At 55.4% G+C, this 19,937-nt stretch overlaps 2 protein-coding genes and 1 long non-coding RNA gene across 19 annotated transcripts in view; 1 reads left to right on the plus strand and 2 right to left on the minus strand.

Annotated features, from left to right (window-relative positions):
• The window catches only part of MX1 (MX dynamin like GTPase 1), a 29,243-nt gene extending 28,188 nt beyond the window's left edge, over nucleotides 1-1,055 (minus strand). For 2 of the 4 annotated variants that reach the window (XM_004762192.3, XM_045084269.1), the window contains exon 1: nucleotides 999-1,053. The gene's annotated coding sequence lies outside the window, so the exon portion shown is untranslated. Of the gene's footprint in view, nucleotides 1-998 lie in introns of all 4 variants that reach the window. The other 2 variants (XM_045084268.1, XM_013061287.2) reach the window with 2 other exon arrangements.
• A 1,689-nt stretch (nucleotides 1,056-2,744) lies between these two features.
• Nucleotides 2,745-5,837, plus strand: LOC123393200. The gene is made up of 3 exons (XR_006607927.1): nucleotides 2,745-3,071; nucleotides 4,239-4,407; nucleotides 5,042-5,837. It is a non-coding gene; the product is annotated as an uncharacterized LOC123393200 (long non-coding RNA).
• Nucleotides 5,838-8,536: 2,699 nt separating this feature from the next.
• The window catches only part of MX2 (MX dynamin like GTPase 2), a 28,619-nt gene continuing 17,218 nt past the window's right edge, over nucleotides 8,537-19,937 (minus strand). For all 14 annotated transcript variants that reach the window (XM_045084464.1, XM_045084471.1, XM_045084461.1 and 11 more), the window contains 7 exons: nucleotides 18,149-18,227; nucleotides 16,409-16,531; nucleotides 15,956-16,097; nucleotides 14,825-14,983; nucleotides 14,294-14,370; nucleotides 12,582-12,836; nucleotides 8,537-11,335 (listed from right to left, as the gene is read on the minus strand). In XM_045084464.1, the coding sequence (XP_044940399.1) occupies nucleotides 11,105-11,335; nucleotides 12,582-12,836; nucleotides 14,294-14,370; nucleotides 14,825-14,983; nucleotides 15,956-16,097; nucleotides 16,409-16,531; nucleotides 18,149-18,227 (1,066 nt within the window). In that variant the 3' untranslated portion in view covers nucleotides 8,537-11,104. The remainder of the gene's footprint in view (nucleotides 11,336-12,581; nucleotides 12,837-14,293; nucleotides 14,371-14,824; nucleotides 14,984-15,955; nucleotides 16,098-16,408; nucleotides 16,532-18,148; nucleotides 18,228-19,937) is intronic.

Raw genomic sequence — 19,937 nt, forward strand, 5'->3', positions numbered from 1 at the left:
TAGCGCGGACCCTCCACTCTAGCCTCCCCGTGGCCCGCAGGTTAGCGCAGACCCTCATCGACGCAACCCCACTGTTGTCTTGCCTGGTTTGCACTCCTTAGCAACGTAAAACGTAACAAAATTAACACCTCACTTAAGTAGTGGGAGGTCAGAAGGGGTCTGTACCCTTCGATCCCCCTCAGTCATCCCCAGGACTGTGAATTACACACCCCAACAGAAGAGAATCATCAATTCCGGCCCGACCGGGAAGGAGGCTCACTGCGTCTCCGACAACAGATCGGCCACTCCTGCAACCCGGCCAACAGGAGCCTGCCACCACCCTGAAACCCTTGCATTTCTCCAGGGGACCTGGGGTCCAACAGCCCCTCCCAACCCCCTTCCAGAAAACAACGCTCCTGTCCTTTTGTTGGTGGGACGTGTCTGCACTTTGGCCAGAGCCTGTGTGTCCCGGATTGCAGATCTCGGCCATTCCCCCAATAAACCCAGTGTTGCTGGCAAAAACCAACGCTTATTTTGAGGGCTAAGGGCAGGAAATATAAAAGAATCCAAGCGGTGGTCCTCCTTTGAGGTGGGCTTGCAGACCCCCAGCGGTGGATGTGAAACTTTCTCAGTGCGCACCCCTTGACTGGCTCCCTGGGAGACCCCCTTGGCCGCCATCCCCTCCGCCTGCCCACCTCCCCCAGCAGAAAAGCCCCCAGGTTTGGGCGGGTGGCAGTGGGGGCGGGGGGGGGGGGGGGGGGGCGTTTCTGATGAGTCATCAGGAGGCTTAGCAACCTGTTTGCTGGCGAGAAGCAGAATCAGGCGTGCTCGAGCCCAGCGCGCGCCTCCATCACGGCCATCATCAGCACCATCAGCGTGACCAGCTTCTGCAACCCCCACCCCCCCCACCCTGGCGCTGGTCTCCGCAGCCATCCCCCTCCACCCCTACCACCCCCTCCCCCAGCTCGCTGGAAGGTGCCGGGACCCAGGGGTGCCCGACGCAGGAGCGCGACACTCACCGGTCCCCGCACAGCCGCGAGTGCCCCCGGCAGCCCCTCCGCTTTTATGCAGCGCCAGGCGCCGCCCCTCACTGCCCGCCCGCCCCCACCCCCGCCGCCGCCGCCGCGGCCGCCCAGAAACGAAACTCCCCTGGAAGCGAGGGAGGGGGGCCGGCGCGGCGCAGAAACGAAACCGCACGGCCCACCCCGCACGGCCTCCCCTCGACCGCCGGGTGCCTGTCCATCAGGGTCCCCCTGCGGCCTCTGCGTGGCGCCCCGGTTGCGCTCCAGCCCATCCCCGGGCCGCGCCCTCGCATCCCTGGGAACTGGAGGGAAATGCAGATTCTGGGGCCACGACCTGCGGAATCAGAAACTCAGGTGCGGGGCCTCGGAAGCCAGTTTGAGAACTGCTGCCTTATGAGCCTTGAGCCATCCAGAGCCGAAGGCAGCCGTGAACCTGGGCAGTCCCTTAATGTCTGGGCTTCCAGCAGGTGCACTAATCACTGGGGGTCTAGATTCCTGCCAGCGGTTCCTCTGGATCGTTCCGGGACCTGCAGGGATTGGCAAGCATCCTACGTCAGTGACCCACACCTGCCCCCCCAACACTGCTCTCCCAGCCAACTTCCCCTCCCCATGCAGAAAGCTCTTATCCTTACAAATAAAAAAATAATAATAATAAGTTATTTCACCACCACAGGATGGGTTTATTTGGGAACAGCACAAAAAATTGTAAATCGGGACAAGCAAGCTACAGCAAAACCACAGGCAAGTGCAACAGACGAGGGGAACATTATGTTGTGGAGAAGATGGAGGCAGCTGGTTGGGGCGGTTTTGAACAGAAGTCTGCTGGAGAAAGGCAAGCATTGGGCCGATGGCGGCTTCTGGCTGGCTGAGTTGCAGGGGTGGCCGATGGCTGGTGGGGGATGCACCCCCCTTCCCTGTGGGGCCGTGACGGATGGTTCTCACCTGCTGCAGAGTCTCCCACCGGGTCTGTGATTCACGACCATTCCTGTCACCGGCTCCCAGTGGCACGGCTCCGCTATCAGCCTCCCCACCCAGCATCCGGAATCCACTTCCGCGAGCTTCTCTTTATTAATTTTCACTAGACCCGCGTCTCCCTCCCGGCCCACCTCCAGTCCTCTTTTGAGTCGGGCGCATCTGATTTCTCCAGGATGGAGGTGGATGGAAGGTGGAATTGAGGACAAGCAGGCCCAAGGGTGACCCTCTGCGGGTGGAGAGCACCATTCCCCTTTGGAAGGGGCGGGCCCCTGCCTCCATGCTCCTTAGCTCGCTCAGAGTTGCAGACAACAAGCTCCCCAAAGACTGTGTTAGGAAGGGTCACTCCCGGTCCACAACAAGCCCAGAACCCGCCTCAGCTCCAGGTCAGGGCAAGTGTTGGTGGGAGGGAAGGGGGCCCCACAATATAGCTGAAGTCCCCTTGCTCTGCAGGGCCCTGTGTTGGGGTTCTGGGGGGAGAACAGAGGCTCTTCCCATCATCAGTGCGCGGACACGGGACAGTGTGAGCAGGCCCCGGAAGAGACAAGAGGTGCCTCCGACCAGCGACAGTACTTCTTCAAACACACGGCTCTCTCCCCAGCCACACTTTGAGGAATGAACGAAATCAGACAGGACTTGGGGCATATGTGACAACAAGGTGGAACGAGTTAATAATGCCAGGGTGAGGACCGGGGTTGGTGGGTGAGCTGTCTGCTGTGCAGACTGAAGGTGCAGCTGGCCCGGGGCTCTGGGTTGTACTGCCCTCTTCCTGTTGTTTCCTGGGTCCGTTCAAAGGCAGCTGACCAAAACACAGCATCCACAGGAAACGAAGGAGCACACAATCCCAGGGACGCCACTCCCTGCGGCCAGTGCTGTCACAGCTACCCGGCCCTGTCAGGTCTCGCTGGACCTTGTCCAACCCTCTCTTCACCTGCGGGCCTGGCCCTGACCCGCCAGGGACGGCCACGTTGGGGTTCATGGAGAGCCAGGCACGCCCCCAGGCGCGACTCCCTATCTCCACACCGGTGTCCGCGCCCCAGGGAAGCGGCGGGGGCCAGCTTCCATGCGGCAGGGGGCCCCACAGCAGGGTGGGAGCAGGTAAGATATTCCAAAGGTGTGCCAGGCCTGTCCACGGCCAGCCTCACCTGGCTCAGCCCCCCCCCCCCAAGGTAACACCTTGCTCCCTACGCACAAGCCCTCCAGCTCAAGGGGCTCCCCCTCCTACCCCTGCGCGCTGAGCATTTTCTCAGCCCACAGGCTCCGCCGTCTTCCCCAGACCTAGGGCACCGGCTCCCGGAGAGCCCCGGGTTCCCTCCCATCCCCAACCATGGCACGGAGCCTCATCACACTGCCTTGACCTCTGTGAACGCCGCCAGGCTGTCCGCAGGGCAGGCAGCACCAGGCCCTGGGATCTAGCAGAGTTCGCGGCCCACAGCATGGTAGATGTTTCTAGAAATAACTACCGGATGAATGATGGTGGGAGTCATCCAGCAGACAGGGCTCTCTGGTGACCCCGGGGAATTACCCCAAGCACCTGCTGCCCGACCTCGCGTTTCCGAGACTACTCGGCTTCAGTTTCGGTTTCCCTGCTTCTCGGACTGCAGAACGCGACGTCAGAGAGCGGGAGGAGGGGGCGAGGCCGGGGGGGGGGGGGGGGGGGGGGGGGCCGAGGCCGGGGGGGGGGGGGGGCGGAGGGGCGGCGCCGGGAGGGGGAGGGGGGAGGAGGCCGGGGAGGAGGGGCGGCGCCGGGAGGCGGGGAACGAGCGGAGTCGGAGGAGGAGGGGCGGCGCCGGGCGGACGAGGGGCGGCGACGGCCCAGGCTCTCAGACCCGGGCTCCTCCCGGATGTCCCCTCTGCCGGGAAACGGTCCTGCGGGTGCCCTGGAGGGGGCGGGGCCGGAGGGGGCGGGGCGGGGCCGGAGGGGGCGGGGCGGGGCCGGAGGGGGCGGGGCGGGACCGGAGGCGGCAGGGGCGGGGCCGGAGGGGGAGGGGCGGGGCCGGAGGGGGAGGGGCGGCGGCTGGAGGCCCTCTGGCCGGGGCTCTTCCCCGACGTCCAGCTCTGCCTGGCGCGGTGTTGCCGGGGCCGGGGACGGGGAGGGAGCAGTGTTGGGGAGGGGCTGTGGGCTGGTGGGGGCGGCGCTCGCGGGGCGTCCAGGCGGAAGGGCAGAGCAGTGCCCGAGGTCCCGCGCAGCGTCCCCTGCGTGCTGCCCGGAGCGGGAGCCCAGAGTAGGGAGCCTTTGGCCCGGTTTTGTTTTCTCCTCCGTAGACCCGAGTCATAGATTCGTGCTTCTCAAAGGAGAGGCCAGGGGCGTTGACATCACCTGGAAGCCGGTGAGACCTGCAGGGTCTAGGCCCACCCCGAACCTCTGAATCAGTCTGCATTTTCAGGGGACTCTCCAGGCACCTTGTGAAAGCTTATTTTTCCGATTCGGGAGGTAGGAGCCCTCTGACCTGCCTTCCCAGGACTTTCCCCAAGGGCCTTCCCTTTTCTTTCCGCCAATTCTCAAATTCCAACCCAGGCTGCCTCCTTCCTCCTCTTGCCTGCAGCTGGGCTCAGTATTTCATACTATAGGATGTGGGATGCCTGGGTGGCTCAGTAGTTAAGCGTTTGCCTTCTGCTCAGGTCATGATCTCAGGGTCCTGGGATGGAGTCCCACATTGGACTCCCTGCTCAGTAAGAAGCCTGCTTCTTCCTCTCCCGCTCCCCCTGCTTGTGTTCCCTCTCTCACTGTGTCTCTGTCAAATAAATAAGTAAAATCTAAAAAAAAAAAAAAAAAAAAGTGGGATACTTGCCTACTATGGAAAGTGGGCGGCCATCTATAGTGTAGGAAGTGGAGAGGCCCTCACACAGTAGCTCTATTAAAAGTGCCATTCCTTGGCTGTGGAGCGTTCATGCTGTATTACTGGGCCAATTTCTTTACACAGAAGATCTCCAACAGAGCCAGACTCAAATAGCAAGGGAAGGCTCAGAGAAGTGGACCCCTTTGCCCAAAATCACCGACTCGTGAGAGATGGAGGCTCCTTTCCACGTTCTCATGAGCCTTCCTGTTCTCTGTGTTGCCTTTGCAGGCACCCGCCCGTCATCACTCATTGCTGCAAAAAGCATTTCTAAGACGTCTTCCGTGTTCAGGTACCATGATGGGAACAGATTTCCACACTGCCTGGCGTCCCACTCGGTTGAACAGCTTTCAGAAAAACCCAGTCAATTCTGCGGACCAAATGCCATCCTGATCCCGATAACCCCAGAGCCCTTGCATTTGGGCTGCCGTGTTGTGCCAATGGACCAACATGTGATGTGGCAAGGAACCCACGTCTCTGGCCACAGCCACCCGCAGACAGGCGAGGGAGCTTGGGGGCCGTGTTGGTTTCTCGCAGTTATGGTAACAAATTGCCACAAACTCGGTGGCTTAAAACAACAGACACTTACTCTCCTAGTTTTGAAGTCAGAAGCCCAAGGTCAGTTTCCCAGGGGCTGAAGTCACAGTGTTGACAGAGCTGTGCTCCCCTGACTCTGGACAGAGCGCTTCTCTTCACCTTATCCAGCTTCGAGAGCTGCGTTCCTTGCCTGTCTTGGCTCGGGGCTCCTTCCTCCTTCTCCAAAGCCAGCATCTTCCCATCGGCTCCTTCTTGGCGCTGACTTCCCTGTAGCTCCTCTTGCTCCTTCCTCCCTCTCATGAGGACACCTGGGATGGCATCTGGCGCCCACCTGGATAATTCGGGGTCCTCTCCCCATCTCAAGGTGTGTAGCTTCCTCAGACCCGTAGAGACCCTTTCTCCACTTCAAGTAGCTGCCCCCCCCCTCCCCGCGCCTTCTGGGGCAGCTGGGTGGCTCAGTGGGTTGAGCCTCTGACTCTTGATTTCAGCTCAGGTCATGATCTCAGAGTCATAAGTTCGAGCCCCGTGTCCGGCTCTGCACTCAGCATGGTGTCTGCTTGAGATTCTCTCTCTCTCCCTCTGCCCCTCCACCTGCTCAAGGTGTATAAAGAAACAAAGTATTTTTAAAAAAATGAACACAGTAGCTGCTACCTGAGGAAGAAGGGCAAAGCTCGGAGAAGGCAAGGGCCTTCATTTGGGGCCTCCGAATTGCGACTCTGGGAGTGCATATTCCAGAGTAACCAGAAAAGTGTCTGGCTTGGGTAGGGAAAGCAAGGGGGCTTTATGAGAAAGAAGAAGGAGGCAGTCACATGATTCAGGAAAGGAAGAAAAAAACCCATGAATTCAGTGCTGACTGGCTGAGCCTCTTTCGATCACCAGCTGAAGGATTCTTTTCTCCCTGTCTTCAAACAAAGGTATCCCTGGCTGCACTCATTAACTCTTCGTCTTCCTAGAGTTCATATCATCAGTCTGTGGCCGAATGCCAGTCGTTTTGTTGGATCTTATGATCAGCCCCTTGTAAAACGATTCTGGATTCCGACCTAGTTCAAGAGTTCATTAGCCAGAAGGTAAAATGGAGCCTCAGCACAGAATCGCTCCTGCGCAGAGACTGTACGCGGTTCTGCTCAGTCACAGGTGCCAGGGATTAGGGCCCGGCTACCTGGGGGACCGTTCCTCAGCCCATCACGAGGTCGGTCCTCCTGCCGCCGAGCCTCCGGCTAAGAGAGCAGGCGCCTGGCCTGCCCCTGGACTGGCTCCCTGAGACACCACCGGGAGTCAGTGGCACCCGCTGAAGAACACATGAGTCCCTGATCCCAAGACACCAAGACAGGAAATTTGGGGGGCTAGAGCTTGGGATACTTTGTTACATAGTGATAGATTACCATCTGACTGTGTCGCTGTGCATGCCGAAAGGGGCATCCTAGGGTCTCACAGGGTAGAAACAAGACGGGAAGTCCTGGAGAAGGGAAGGTGTCACAGGGTAAGGGAAGCTGGGAGAGACTAGCCGGACTCCCACGGTGGCCAGACCGTCTGTAAACGCGGTGCTCCTGCAGCCCCTGCCCAGAACCTGACCAGCCCAGGGAGCCGCCTGCTGTAAGTCGGATGTAGGAAATCTGCAGGCTCTCTGCCAACAGTCCAGAAAGCTGAACAATAATCTTCATAACCATTAGCCCCCAATGACCAGGGTTTGCTTAATAACTGAGCCATGTGGTCCCTGGGGCCCCACCATCCCCGGGGCCTTCAATTTTTTGGTCCCTGTTCCTGCTTTCAGACCAACCAGAGAAAGCCGAGAGTACACCTCGACACAGTCACATGGGATGTCTGCTTCTAGTTAGCCGGGCCCAGCCTCCCCGAGCCACAGCCCCCTCCAGGCTCGCGGGGAGCCTCTGTGTTTCCCCCCATGAAGCCTGGCTGCTCCCCTCCCTGCCTGGGAGGCTCTGCCAGGACCTCGGTGATGGCGGCTGACCTCCCTGCAGTAGTCTGACTGAATAGCTTTGCTTCCCATTTGGCTGGTCTTCCTTCTGCACTCGTGAGGAGCAAAACCCCAGCCCCACGGGAGCCGCAGGGGAGGAAACCGTTGTGTGCATATGTGTGCCTGCGTGTGCAAGAGTCAGCGACCCAGGTGGAAGAAACAAGAGCAGGGAACACATCTTTTTCTCCCATGTCTGGTTCCAGGAATGCTCCCGGTGGGTGTGGGGACCAGTGTGGTGACACCCCAAACCGGCTCCCCTTCCTCTGTCTGCCTCGCTGGACTACGTTTCCCAGTCTGCCTTGCAGTTGGGTGCAGGCCAGCCCAAGACCTGCTCTTGAACGCGGGAGGGAGCGATCTCCTGGGCTCCCGGGAACCTCCCTGCCGATCCCCTACCCCCTCTCTCCTCACCTGTCGGTGGGTGCAGAGGGTCTGGCGGGGGCTTGAGGGCCCCGGGGATGGTGGGGCCCCAGGGACCACATGGCTCAGCACCCTGCTGGTGGGCCACAGGTGTCGGTGATGTGAGGGGAGCACCCTCGGGTGCTTATTCTCATGGGAACGGGCCCGTTCTGCACCCAACTGGGAAGCCGGGTGCTGTGCTCCCCATTGTGGGCCCCCCAGAACTGTGTTCCTGTGCTAAGCCCAGGAGCCTGGGAACCTGAGCTCATCTGCAAGTAGCATCTCTATCGATGTCATTAAGTTATGGATCCCAAGATGAGGTCATCCTGATTCAGCCTGATGACTGGGGTCTCTAGATGAGAAAGGAGATGGACCTAGGCCTGAGAGACACAGAGAAGGCCGTTGAAGACCCGCAAGGACAGGGCAGGGACTGGGAGACGCAGCTGCCAGGCTCAGACTGCCCAGGACAGCTGCAGCTGGGGGGCAGGCTGGACACCTTCTCCCTCCTCTCCAGAAGGCTCCAACCCTGCCTGTGCCTTGACATCAGACATCCAGCCTCCAGAGTGTGCGAGAACAGACTTCACCCGTGGAAGCCATACAGCTCGCGGTACTTTGCCGCGGCAGCTCCAGGACCCGGTGACACCAAGCCTGGGCGCATTCCCTGCGTGCTCACACCTGGGCTTGGGGTCAGTCCCAAGGTGGCAAATGAGTGGCTTCGGCCAAGGCTCTGTGTGCGTGCACGTGTGCAGGCGTGTGCACATATGTGTGAAATGGGGAAGCTTTGAACATGCAATTAATGGAACAAATATTAATGATCAGACTTGCTTTTTCTCAGACTTTACTTTCACAACGGCGTTTACAATTTAAAGGTAAGAAGGCCACAAACAAGGGAACAGGAGCCGTGGGTCTTCTCAGAGCTGCTACGTGACCCAACTCATAAAATGAGGGGGGAAATCCAAATTACGAAAGAAAAAAGAAAAGTAAAGGTTGCCAGAACAAAGATCAATATTTTCTCTTTCCTATGCTCTTTCCGTAACGGTTAGCTTCAATATCGCAAAGGTTCTTTAAAACCAGAGACGCTCCACTTTTGCCACTTCAAGATGGTGTCCGAGGACGAATCCCGCAAGATAACAAAATGAAAGACATCCAGATTGGAAAGGAAGAAGTACGGTGATCTCTGTTCACAGAGGGTTCAAAGATTTAATGACTTTACAAGTGGAAAACCACAAATATTCTGCCCCCCCCAAACCAAAAAACAAAAAGCTGTTAGGACTAGTGCACAAACTGGAGAGTACCAAGATATGAACTGAAGAGTGAAAGTCCGTTGCATTTCTGTAACCCTAACAATGAGTGGTCTGGAAAAGAAATGAAGAAAACCAGTTCCGCTTACAACAGCATCAAAAAGAATAAACAATTCGGGGATTAACCTAATCACGGAAATGAAAGACCCATACGCTCAGTGGGTTAAACCGCTGCCTTCGGCTCAGGTCATGATCTCAGGGTCCTGGGATTGAGTCCCGCATGGGCTCTCTGCTCAGCGGGGAGCCTGATTTTCTCTCTCTCTCTCTCTGCCGCTCCATCTACTTGTGATCTCTGTCAAAAAAATAAAATCTTAAAAAAAAAGGCGACCGCCAAGCGGGCGGGCGGCGCCTCTCTCTCTCTCTCTCTCAATGCCTGCCTCAATGATAATAGCATTGCTCAAAGACGTTAAAGAAGACATAAATTAATGGAAAGACATCCCGTGTTCATGGATTGCAAGATTTCATATCGTTAAGATGCAGGTATCCCCCAAAGTGACCTCCAGAGTCAGCACCGTCCCCGGTCAATATCCCAATGACATTTTTGGTAGAGAGAGGAAAAGCCCACCCTAAGATTCACGATTCATGTACAATCTCAAGCTACCTCGAAGTGGGCAAAACCATCCTGAGAAAGAAAGAGGAAGTTAAGGACCCCCGCTTCCTGATTTCTAAACTGACTGCAAAGCTACTGTTACCAAAACACGGTGGTATTGGCCTAAAGTCAGACACAGACCAGCGGACTTGAACAGAAAGCCCAGAAATAAACACTTCCGCGTACAACCGGATGATATTTGACTAGGGTGCTAAGACCAGTGGGGGAGGAAGGATGGTCCCTTCCACCAAGGGTGCTGGGACCACGGGGCGTGTGGGTGCAAAACAATGAGGTCAGGCTCCTCTACCACCTTAGAGCAGCTGCCTCGCAGAGTATCAAAGGACAGGGAGATAGAGTGGGCTGCAGGGGTTTCAGAAGCCGAGGGGTGCTCTACGGACCTAGAGAGGAAGGAAGGAAGGAAGGAAGGAAGAGGTGTCGGATGGGGAGGGAGGAATTGCTGGCATTTTTGAACACCTGCTTTGGGACAGGTGTTTTGCAGAAATGCTTACCCTTGACCCTCCTAAAATTCCTCTGAAGTAGGTATTGCCTAGCATGACGGACAAAATAAAATTAGCCACAATCCTCCAACCTAGAGATGGCCACTGGTATAAATCTCTGCATTAAAAAAAAATATATATATTTTTTTCTGAGGCGCCAGGTGGCTCAGTCAGTTAAGTGTCTGCCTTTGGCTCAGGTTATGATCCCAGCATCCTGGGATCGAGCCCTGCACTGGGCTCCTGGCTCAGTGGGGAGTCTGTGTCTCCCTCTCCTGCTCATGCTGCTTGTGCTTTCTCTTTCTCTCTCTCTGTGTCAAATAAACAAATACACTCTTTAAAAAGTGTTTCTCCTTACTAACCTTCTCTTTAAGACTTCACACGGGGGCTCCCTGGAGCCAGGAAACCACATTAGAATTGGTATCATTCGAGCTCCTTTCCCTTGGGGGGCTGGAAACACGGCTACGGTCAACCCCGGGGAGCAGGTGGCATGGCTGAATTGCTCTGAGAGCGGCCAGCCAAGGGACACCTTCTGAAACCACCCAAGTCTTGATTAAAGCCATAGCACCCGGGAGGCTTCCTCATTCACGTGTTCAGTGACAGATCATGTATTAAGGGACTAGAGTGTAGCCGGTGCCATTCAAGATTCTGGAAATACAGAAGAATATGATCCTGACCTCCCCCCTCTGGGGCCCTACAACCTAACAAAGAAAGAGAGCAATAGTTGACAACGCTGTGACCAGGGGCTGTGGGGCTCAAGGACTGGAGAGCCACCTCTTTGGGGAGATCAGAGAGGACCTCCTGGCGGAGGTGACAGCCCCGAGTGAGTGCGAACTTTAGATACAAACTCTGGGCTGAGCGCAAGCGCAGTACAGAGAAGGCGGACACAGGGGGGCAGCAGAAAAGCTTGGTTCCAGGTAAGAGGCCACCTCTCGCCTCTCCTTAAGGTGAATGCACAGAAGAGAAAATCCTGAAGCATCGTGCCCCTCCACAGACGCGCCCCCTTTAACCGTAGAAATTATAGAGCGTGCGCTGCGCCTGAGACAGCCGGTAAATTTTATCCTTAAGGAACCTCCTCTTGGCAGCGATATCGCTCTGCTCTTGAAGCAGCCAGGAGTAGTTCTCCCTCTCCTGTAGGACCTGCATCATGGCTTTCTGTAGGCAACTGCCGTTCTCCTGGAGTATGAAATACTGAATTATGAATGGGATCTGGTTGGCCAGACGTTTGCTGGTTTCCTAGAAGAAGGGATAAAGACGGTCAGCGGGAGGGTCTCCGCCTGTGGTGGCAGCAAAGCCTTGGGGTTCTTGGACCTGTGGGTGATTGCCTCGATAGGTCCGGGGGCACCCCATTGCCATGATCAGCTTTGAGACCTGGGAAGGTTCTAGATGGGCTGCCTGAGTTCCACGACCAGGCAGGTGCTCCCACAGTACTAAGAACCCACTGGCAGGCTAGCGGGAACCTGGAGCACACTTCTGGACATGCCCGCCTTCCTGGGAGCTCTGCCCCTTTCCTCCTCCAGCCTCATCCCCACTCCACCTCCCCAGAGAGACCTCCAGGCCCTGCGATCCCCCGGTCCCTTGTGGGAGCAGACAGAGACCTGTGTTAGCGGCCACCTCAGTCCCTGTCTGCATGGGTAGGAACAAGGTTGCGGGCAGCTGGACTTCACATCTGCGTAACTCCTTTCTACGCTGATTCAGAAAAGGCTTCAGGAGGGGTGGCACGTGGGTGGCTCAGTCAGGTAGGGTCTGACTATTGATTTCAGCTCCAGTCATGATCTCAGGGTCATGAGACCGAGCCCCGCATCAGGTTCCCTGCTCAGTGCGGAGTCTGCTTCTCTCTCCCTTCCCTCCGCTCCTTCTCCTCCCCCGGAATTTGCTCTTTCTCTCTAAAACAAATAAATCTTAAAGAAAGAAAGGGCTTTAGGAATTGGGCTCCTTTGCAGGTTAAAAGCTTTCTTCCTTTCTATGCACTCCACATTTCTGTCCATGGACGGAGGTCTGGAAACTCCGGAGGTGCTCGGGTCACAGAATCTAAGTGAAGGAATTTTCATTCCAGTTTTGTGCAGCTGGTGAGTCTGAGGCCATTGGAGACCCGAGTGCCTTCTGAACATCAGGGAGAGCTACATGCTGACTAGAAAAGTTAGTGCTGATCGTATCTCGCTGTATTCTGATGCTAGCAATTTGGGGATTCATGCATCGCATAAAATAGAAAGAACTTTGCCCTTGGAATGCGTTTTGAGTACGTGCCGTGTCCCATTACAAACCTGATTCCCCAATTCCCGAATTAGTGGAAAATCCCTAGATAGGGTTGCAACTATTTGATAACACCAGGGTTTTGACTATAAATGAGATAATATGTGAACAGTTACCCTGCAGAAGGGGCTGCATACCCGGCAGGGGCCCCCACCCTGCGAAGCAGCTTCAATCAGAATGCCCGGGGTCTGCGGGGCAAAGATCCCTGCCCCAGCCTACACATGCTCACCCAGAAATATGCATTCAGGTGCACCCCAATTTCAGTGATGGACGACATCGAAGACGTATCTTTTGAGAAAGACGTTTTCATCTCATGATTCTGCATGGGCTTTCCTATTGGGTTGAAAACCTCTTGCCGGACTTGGTTCAGAACCACGCTGTAAATCTCGTCTTGGCAGTACACCAGCTGCTCCATTCGGAACTGAAGCCGGATCAGATTTTCCGCTATTTCTGCTTGTCTCGTTTTTAAGTCTTCAATCTTGTTCTGGTTGGAGAAGAGAAAGCACATGACTTCTTGGCTCCCCTTGGTTGTTTTTTTTTTCTTTTTCTTAAAGATTTTATTTATTTATTTGACAGACAGAGATCACAAGCAGGCAGAGAGGCAGGCAGAGAGAGAGGGGGAAGCAGGCTCCACGCGGAGCAGAGAGCATGATGGGGGGCTCGATCCCAGGACCCTGAGATCAGGACCTGAGTCAAAGGGAGAGGCCTTAACGCACTGAGCCCCCCAGGCACCCCTCCCCTTGGTTGATTTAAACATCGTATCAAGTATTATTCTGTTGAGATGGTATTAAACATAATTTTAGGTCAGAGGCCTGCGATTTTACATGGGACTCTAGGGAGGCTCCCCGCCCCACGCCACGGTGTCCTCTTACACCCTGTCTCTCTGCCCTTGCAGGGTCCCACCCGCGGCTCCGCGCCGGTGCTCCCCTCTGCCCTGACCTCCCTTCGCTCCCACGTGACCGTCTGCCTGCCTCCTCGATGGTGTCTACTCTGTAATTCTACCTCCATCCCTCTGGTCTCCCTAACTGGCTTGAATCCACGCCTTTGAGAATGAATCTGCACAAATGAACACATCGAGGTACCGCCTGGACATCTGTGTTTTCCAGGAATCCTGCGACTCCTGCGTCGCATCAGCGGTCAGAGGTATTCCAGGAAGGGAAGGGTGACCTGGTGCAGAAGAGCCCCTTCTTGGGGTCAGGAGCATGGGGTGGGGGCAGGGGGCCAACCGCTGAGACCTCGGAAGGACAAGCTGCTGTCCTGGAGAAATGGCGGTCCAGGACCAGGCCTGTCCCCCATCCCCTGGGGAGGCACCCAAGGCCTCAGACACAGCCCCTGGGAGAGCTGGAGAGGTCTGAAGTCAGACAGCGCTTTCCCCAGCTGGCCAATGGTGTGAAAGGAGACATCCAGCTGCTACGGGAAAATGGTGCAAAAATTCTCTTTCCTGCTCACTTGAGTTGCGGAATGAGATTCAGTCCCATTGGCTCAGCCCTGAGCACAAGAAGGTTTTCATCTAGAGCCCGGGGTGGGGGTGGGGAGCTGGAGCACCCCTGCTTCCCGTCCCTGAGAGGGGCATCAGAGCTGTTTCCGTAGAAACCCACACAGCTGCGACAATATTTTTAAGTCCAACTTAGAAAGATTTTGGAGTAGGATTAATGGACGATCCTGTCCTTTGTAGTGGAATGAGGTTCAAAGAAGCGGTCAGTCACCAGGTATGTTCAGAGCACCAGCACCGAGCCTGCGGCCTGCGCTCGTCTCCCGCAGACACGGGAACTCGGCCGGGCGCTTTGTTCTGTCCCTCCCAGGGAGTGCAGACTACCCGCCGCCAGCCCAGCGGCCTCGGAATTCCTAGACGACAGTAAATATCCTGCTTCTTTCAAAGGTTAGACCCCGACAAAAGAGCCAGCAGTACAGGTGACTCGCTCGTAGACTGTGGGTGCTTACCTGGGCTCTTTGATTAAGGTTGGAAAATCCACTAAAATGCTTCTTGGCTGTGTCGGAGAACGTTTGCCGGATGATTTCTGACCCGAGAAAGAACAAGGCAGCCATAAATTGCAAGCGGGAGTAACACGGGTTAGAGACGCAGGGAAAGAGAAATCATGCTACAGGGGCCCCGTTCCAACCTTGTGCTCCCCAGACCTACAAACCAGGAGAGGAGGAGGGACAGTACGTTGTCCCACGGAGACACAAAACCGCCACCGCCCTGCCCAGGTCCTGTCCATTTCCCGTGCTCGGATGGAGTGTGTGTTCTGTCCAGGACCAGCATCCGACCATACCCCACGTGGCTGCGTGGAGGGGGTAGGGGGTGACCAGAGAACGCTCCCCTGACTCTCGTCTTCCCCGCTAAGTGGTCAAGGAAGGTCTTCCTGCTGGGTTTGATAGTTGCACCCCGACCCCTCCCTCCGGGGCACTGAGCGTTCCAGACGGTACAGGGCTGGGCGGACCGTGCGAAGGGCACTCAGGAGAGCTCCTCACCAACAGCCTTCTGGAGCAGGGCGAGCGCGGGGTCGACCAGCTGTTCTAGGTACTGGTGCACTATGGTCTGGAACGTCTTGTAGTTGACAAAGCCGAGAAGCTCCTTGCCGCGATACTGCTTCTCGTATATTGAGACTTTTTCGTGAATAATATTTTTAACTGCAGGATCAAACAAACCACCATTTAAAAAATAGAAACAAGGACACCTGGGTGGCTCAGTTGATTAAGCGGCTGCCTTCAGCTCAGGCCATGATCCCAGGGTCCTGGGATCGACTCCCACATCGGGCTCCTTGCTGGTCCGGGAGCCTGCTTCCCCCTCTGCCTCTGCTGCCTCTCTGTCTGCCTGTGCTCGCTGGCTCTCTCTCCCCCTCTCTCTGACAAATAAATAAAATAATAAAATCTTAAAAAAAAATACAAACATCTTTTTCTTGGAGTCTTGCTTACCCACTCCGTCCTAAGGCAATATTCCTAAATGGAGTTTTTTTATAATGAAAACAAGAATTATGGTCTGATAATACCAGATGAAGGAAAACTGGCTTTTAAGAAACAAAATTGTTATCGTACGGAAACGTGTTTTAGTTGAGAGTCCTCAGCCTGAGAGGCGAGTTTAGTGTTCGTAACGGGTAGAAGGTACCAGATTCGTACCATGAAAACAGAAACTTAAATATTATTATAGGATTCACAGATCTCCCAAGAACACGTCCAGACGACAGTTGGAGGAATCCCACCAAGGACGTGAACAGTGGTATTTTTTTCCAAGTGCCAGACGCACACACACGCGTGCCCGTGCGCACACACACACACACCACACACCCTGCAGGCATCTGGGCTCTAGCAGATGGGACGTTGGAACTTCCCCAAGCAGAGCAAGTGGTTCTTATCAAACCACTGACCTCTGCATTAGGGGCGAGGAGAGGAAGGCACAGGAGGTGAGCAGAACTGTCTAGTCTCAAAGCAAAGAAGCAAGAAGGTTGGCGGTGCTGGAGTTGTGTCTGGTGGGGGCCGTGCGCCCACGGAGGGCCGAGGAGCCCCTGGTGTCTCGTGTGGCGTGTTCGGCTGTTTGCGCGCTTCCTCTGAGCCACAAGGAGCCTCTGGGCCCGTGTTTAGGGGGAGCTTTGTCCCAGGACTTACCTTTTTGGGTATTGGCTGTGAGCACGAGCACCCAGTTCTCAAACTCCTCCCGGATTTTGTTAAATAAGCGGGTCTCTTTCTCCTTGACCACTTCTTCTCCCTCTGTTAGCTTCTCAATGTCCTGATTAAACATCTTGATTTTCTAAAATGAGACAAAGTCATCAGGCTGTGCTGTAATGCCACTAAAGAACCGGGGGCTTCCCTGGGGCAGCAGGTGGTGGTGGTGGGGGAGCCGGGCAGCCACCGGACCTCCCTAGACCCCGGGGTGGGGGGAAAGGTGAGCAGCTCCCTGACAAAACAGGGCTCCCAGCAGGCCACAGGTAGGGACGTATGGGAGGCCACTATCGGGGGGGGGGGCGGGCCACCGGGGAGCGTGTGGCTCTCTCCGGGGGTCTGGTGACACGGTGGCCCGGTTCTGTGCCGAGTGTCCCGTGGAGCCCCAGTCAAGCTCACGTCGATCAGGAAGAACATCCTGTCGGTCTCGTTGCTGGGGGTGTCATCTCCGCACTGGTGCAGCTCCTCGGTGGCCTTCTGGTGGCTCTCCCGTATTTGCTCCTCTAGCAGCGGGAGTGATTTCTGAACAAAGAGCCGGCAATGAATCCCACCGCTGGTGACACTGGCCAACAGGTTTCTTAGACAGAGTCCCCTGTGAAAGCTCTTGAGGGGGATCTGGAATTCCTGTCACTGTGTGAGGCTTGTGAACACGGACACCCGTCGAGGACCCCAGGCATGGCTGTGCGGGCAATGAGTGCGCCTACGGCCTGAACCGTGGCGTGCAGGAATTTGCCGTTTTGTTGAGGTCGTAGGACTAGGGAGGAATCGGGGCACAGCCAGGTTGGGCTTGGGTGGTGCTCTGTATTTAGAGAATAAGTAAGCGTGCCCAGGTGGCCCAGGCAATTAAGCATCCAACTCTTGGGGCGCCTGGGTGTCTCAGGGGGTTAAGCCTCTGCCTTTGGCTCAGGTCATGGTCTCAGGGTCCTGGGATCAAGCCCCGCATTGGGCTCTCTGTTCAGCAGGGAGCCTGCTTCCCCGTCTCTCTCTGCCTGCCTCTCTGCCTGCTTGTGATCTCTCTCTGTCAAATAAATAAATGAAATCTTAAAAAAAAAAAAAAAAAGGCATCCAACTCTTGGTTTTGGTTCAAGTCACGAGATCGAGTCCCAGGCGTGGCCCTGTGCTCAGCGGGGAGTCTGCTTGGGATTCTCTCTCTCCCTCGCCCTCTGCCCCTCCCCCCGCGTCCTCTGTCTCTTTCCAAATTAATAAATACAATCTTTAAGAAAAAGTTTTAGGGAACAAGTACACTTGCGTATAATGTAAGTTTTCTTTAGTAAAATGTTCTGCTGATGATCATTTGGGTGTTATAAGCGGATAAACGGGGCTACGGTAGAGGAGACGTCTTGGATATCAGTGTGGGGCTGGGAGGAGCCCTAGCCAGTCAGCGATGAGAAGGATGCTGATGAGAAGGAAGGAGGGGGAGAAGGAAGGGCCTGGAGAGGCGCCAGGAGGGCTGTCTGGGGGCCGGGCGCCGTTCTGCGCCCTCCACCTCTGGGGATCGCTGCGGCCTGGAAGGAGGGTGTGTGGGGTCTTGCGGGCAGTTTCTGGATTAGCAGGGCTCCTCTGTGTATGTCCTCTGACCACCCGGGAAGTTAGAAGGCCAGATTCATTGCGCCCCACCCCCTAGATCTACCGACTCAGAAACTTGGATGGGGACCCAGGAATCTGAGTTGAAATCAGATTCCGGGTGACTTGTGCACGCAGCTTGAGAAGCTCTGGCCCCTTCCAACCAGTGTTCTCGGAGTATGTGTTTCCTGGCTCGGAAGAATTCATTGCTTTTGTCTGACAGGTTGGTAAAAATCACTGACTGTTTCATTTTCGAGGTTGACGAAGTGTTAGCCTCTTGCAAAAGGATGTATTTGCTACGTCAGTGCCGGTTCCTTTCAGCCTTCTCAGCTGGCTGACCGTTCCCTCCTCCTCTCGTTGCTTCCCCAGATGGGCGGATTCGACAATTTGCCTCAACAGCCCGCAGCTGTTGCCTCCAGGTTTTGGAAGCTCTGTTGGGAACCTCTGACCATGAGCGATTTGGTTTGCAGAATGCACTTGCTGAGCGGCTGGTGCGGGCAGCTGAGCGGTCGCACGACCAAGGGACTTGGGTAGGCTGTAATTTCTACAAGAGGCAACCCAACCCCGTTGACTCACATTGATGTGCAAGATGAGCTCGTTGGTCAGTCTTTCCGCCAGACAGGGCACCGTAGCCTTTCCTTCCTGCAGGAGAGCTCTGAGACGAGACAGAACACACGGGCATTCAGGAAGCGCCCTGGTTATCCGTGTGGTCGGGGACACCTCGCTGAAATGGAGCCGGGAGGCCAGAAGGGGGAGCTCCTGTGCCACACCACGACCCAGGGTGTCCGGACCAGACCCAGCAGAAGACTCCTCATTGGGAGAGAAACATCGGCTGTGAACCCCAGCTGGAAAGGACGTGAGCTGACTCTCCCACAAGCAACCCACCACCCTTGCGACTCAGCCAACGAAAAACCGTCAGCACCCTGGACGCTAGCCTTCCTCCAGTGGACTGAGTTCCAGACAACCCAAGCCCTCCCTCTTCTCCGTAAGATAACGTTCCTCTCCTTTGTTTGTTGAGCTTGCCTTTGGCTCGAATGTCCCAAATCGCAATTCAGTTATTCCAAAATAAATTCACTTTTGCTGGAAAAAAGAACTCACTCTTCTATTTCTAAGGTTGATAACATATATGATCATTTTCCTATTCTGGGCTTTAAGTGTCAGCTCCCTAGGGTGACACAGGCCATCAAGAAAGCCAAGCAGTGCATTCGAAAGACAGTTCCTAATTATGGGGTGAGCCCAAACTCGAGCAAGCTGGGTGCTCAAAAGGTTACCTTTATTTTCTCTTTTTATCATCTCAACAAACTCAGCAGGTAAGTCATCTTCTTAGCTACAGGACAACCAAAAAACTTAACTTCCTAGAGGATAAGCGACTCGCCCACACTAGTGTCTTATTTCTTGTAACAATTATTTCCGAATAGTGAAATCAGTCTTGATAAAGAAGAAAAAAGCTGGAGGGCGCTCTACTTCCCGATTTCAAATATGCAGTACGGAGCTACGGTAATTGAAACAATATGGTGCTCGCATAAAGACAGACACACAGACCAGCAGAACGGAACAGTGAGCCGGGAAATAAGCCCATGCACATGCAATTAGCTGGTCTCTGATGGAGGGCCCAGGATATGTAACGGGGGCAGTCTCTTCCCCGAAAGATGATGGGGAACCACGGCCGTGTGCAAAAATAGTGCACTTGGAGCCATCCCTCTCTTACACTGCTACACAAAAGTCTGATTAAAGGCTTGAATGTAAGGGGTGCCTGGGTGGCTCCGTCGGTTGAGCGTCAAACTCTTGGTTTCAGCTCAGGTGGTGATCTCAGGGTCGTGGGATCGAGCCCCGTCTCGGCGGGGAGTCCGCTTGTCCCTCTCCCTCTGCTTCTCGCCCCTCTCATGCTCTCCCTCTCTGTCTCTCAAATAAATAAATAAATAAAATCTTGGGGAAAAAAATAAACTCCTGGAAGAAACCATCAGGAGGAAATCTTTGTGATACTGGTCTTGGAAATGATTTTATGGATATGACACCAAAAACACAGGCGACCACAGCAAAAACGAATAGGGTTACATCAACTCCAAAGCTTCTCCAGAGCGATGGAAACAACCAGCGAAGGGAAAAGCAGCCTGCGGAGCGGGAAAAGTAGGTGTGAGCCACGTAGCTGATAAGGGGCCAGTTTCCAAAACATACAAGGAACTCCCACAAGTCAACGATGACGACAGCAATAAAACCCATAAAGCCGGGCACCTGTGGGCCTCAGTGGGTTAAAGCCTCTGCCTTGGGCTCAGGTCATTATCTCACGGTCCTGGGATCGAGCCCCTCATCAGGCTGTCTGCTCAGTGGGGAGCCTGCTTCTCCCTCTCTCTCTCTCTCTGCCTAC

This window comes from Mustela putorius, unplaced genomic scaffold (genome assembly GCF_011764305.1).
Source record: "Mustela putorius furo isolate JIRA1106 unplaced genomic scaffold, ASM1176430v1.1 tig00000765_pilon_pilon_pilon, whole genome shotgun sequence".
Lineage (NCBI taxonomy): Eukaryota > Metazoa > Chordata > Mammalia > Carnivora > Mustelidae > Mustela > Mustela putorius.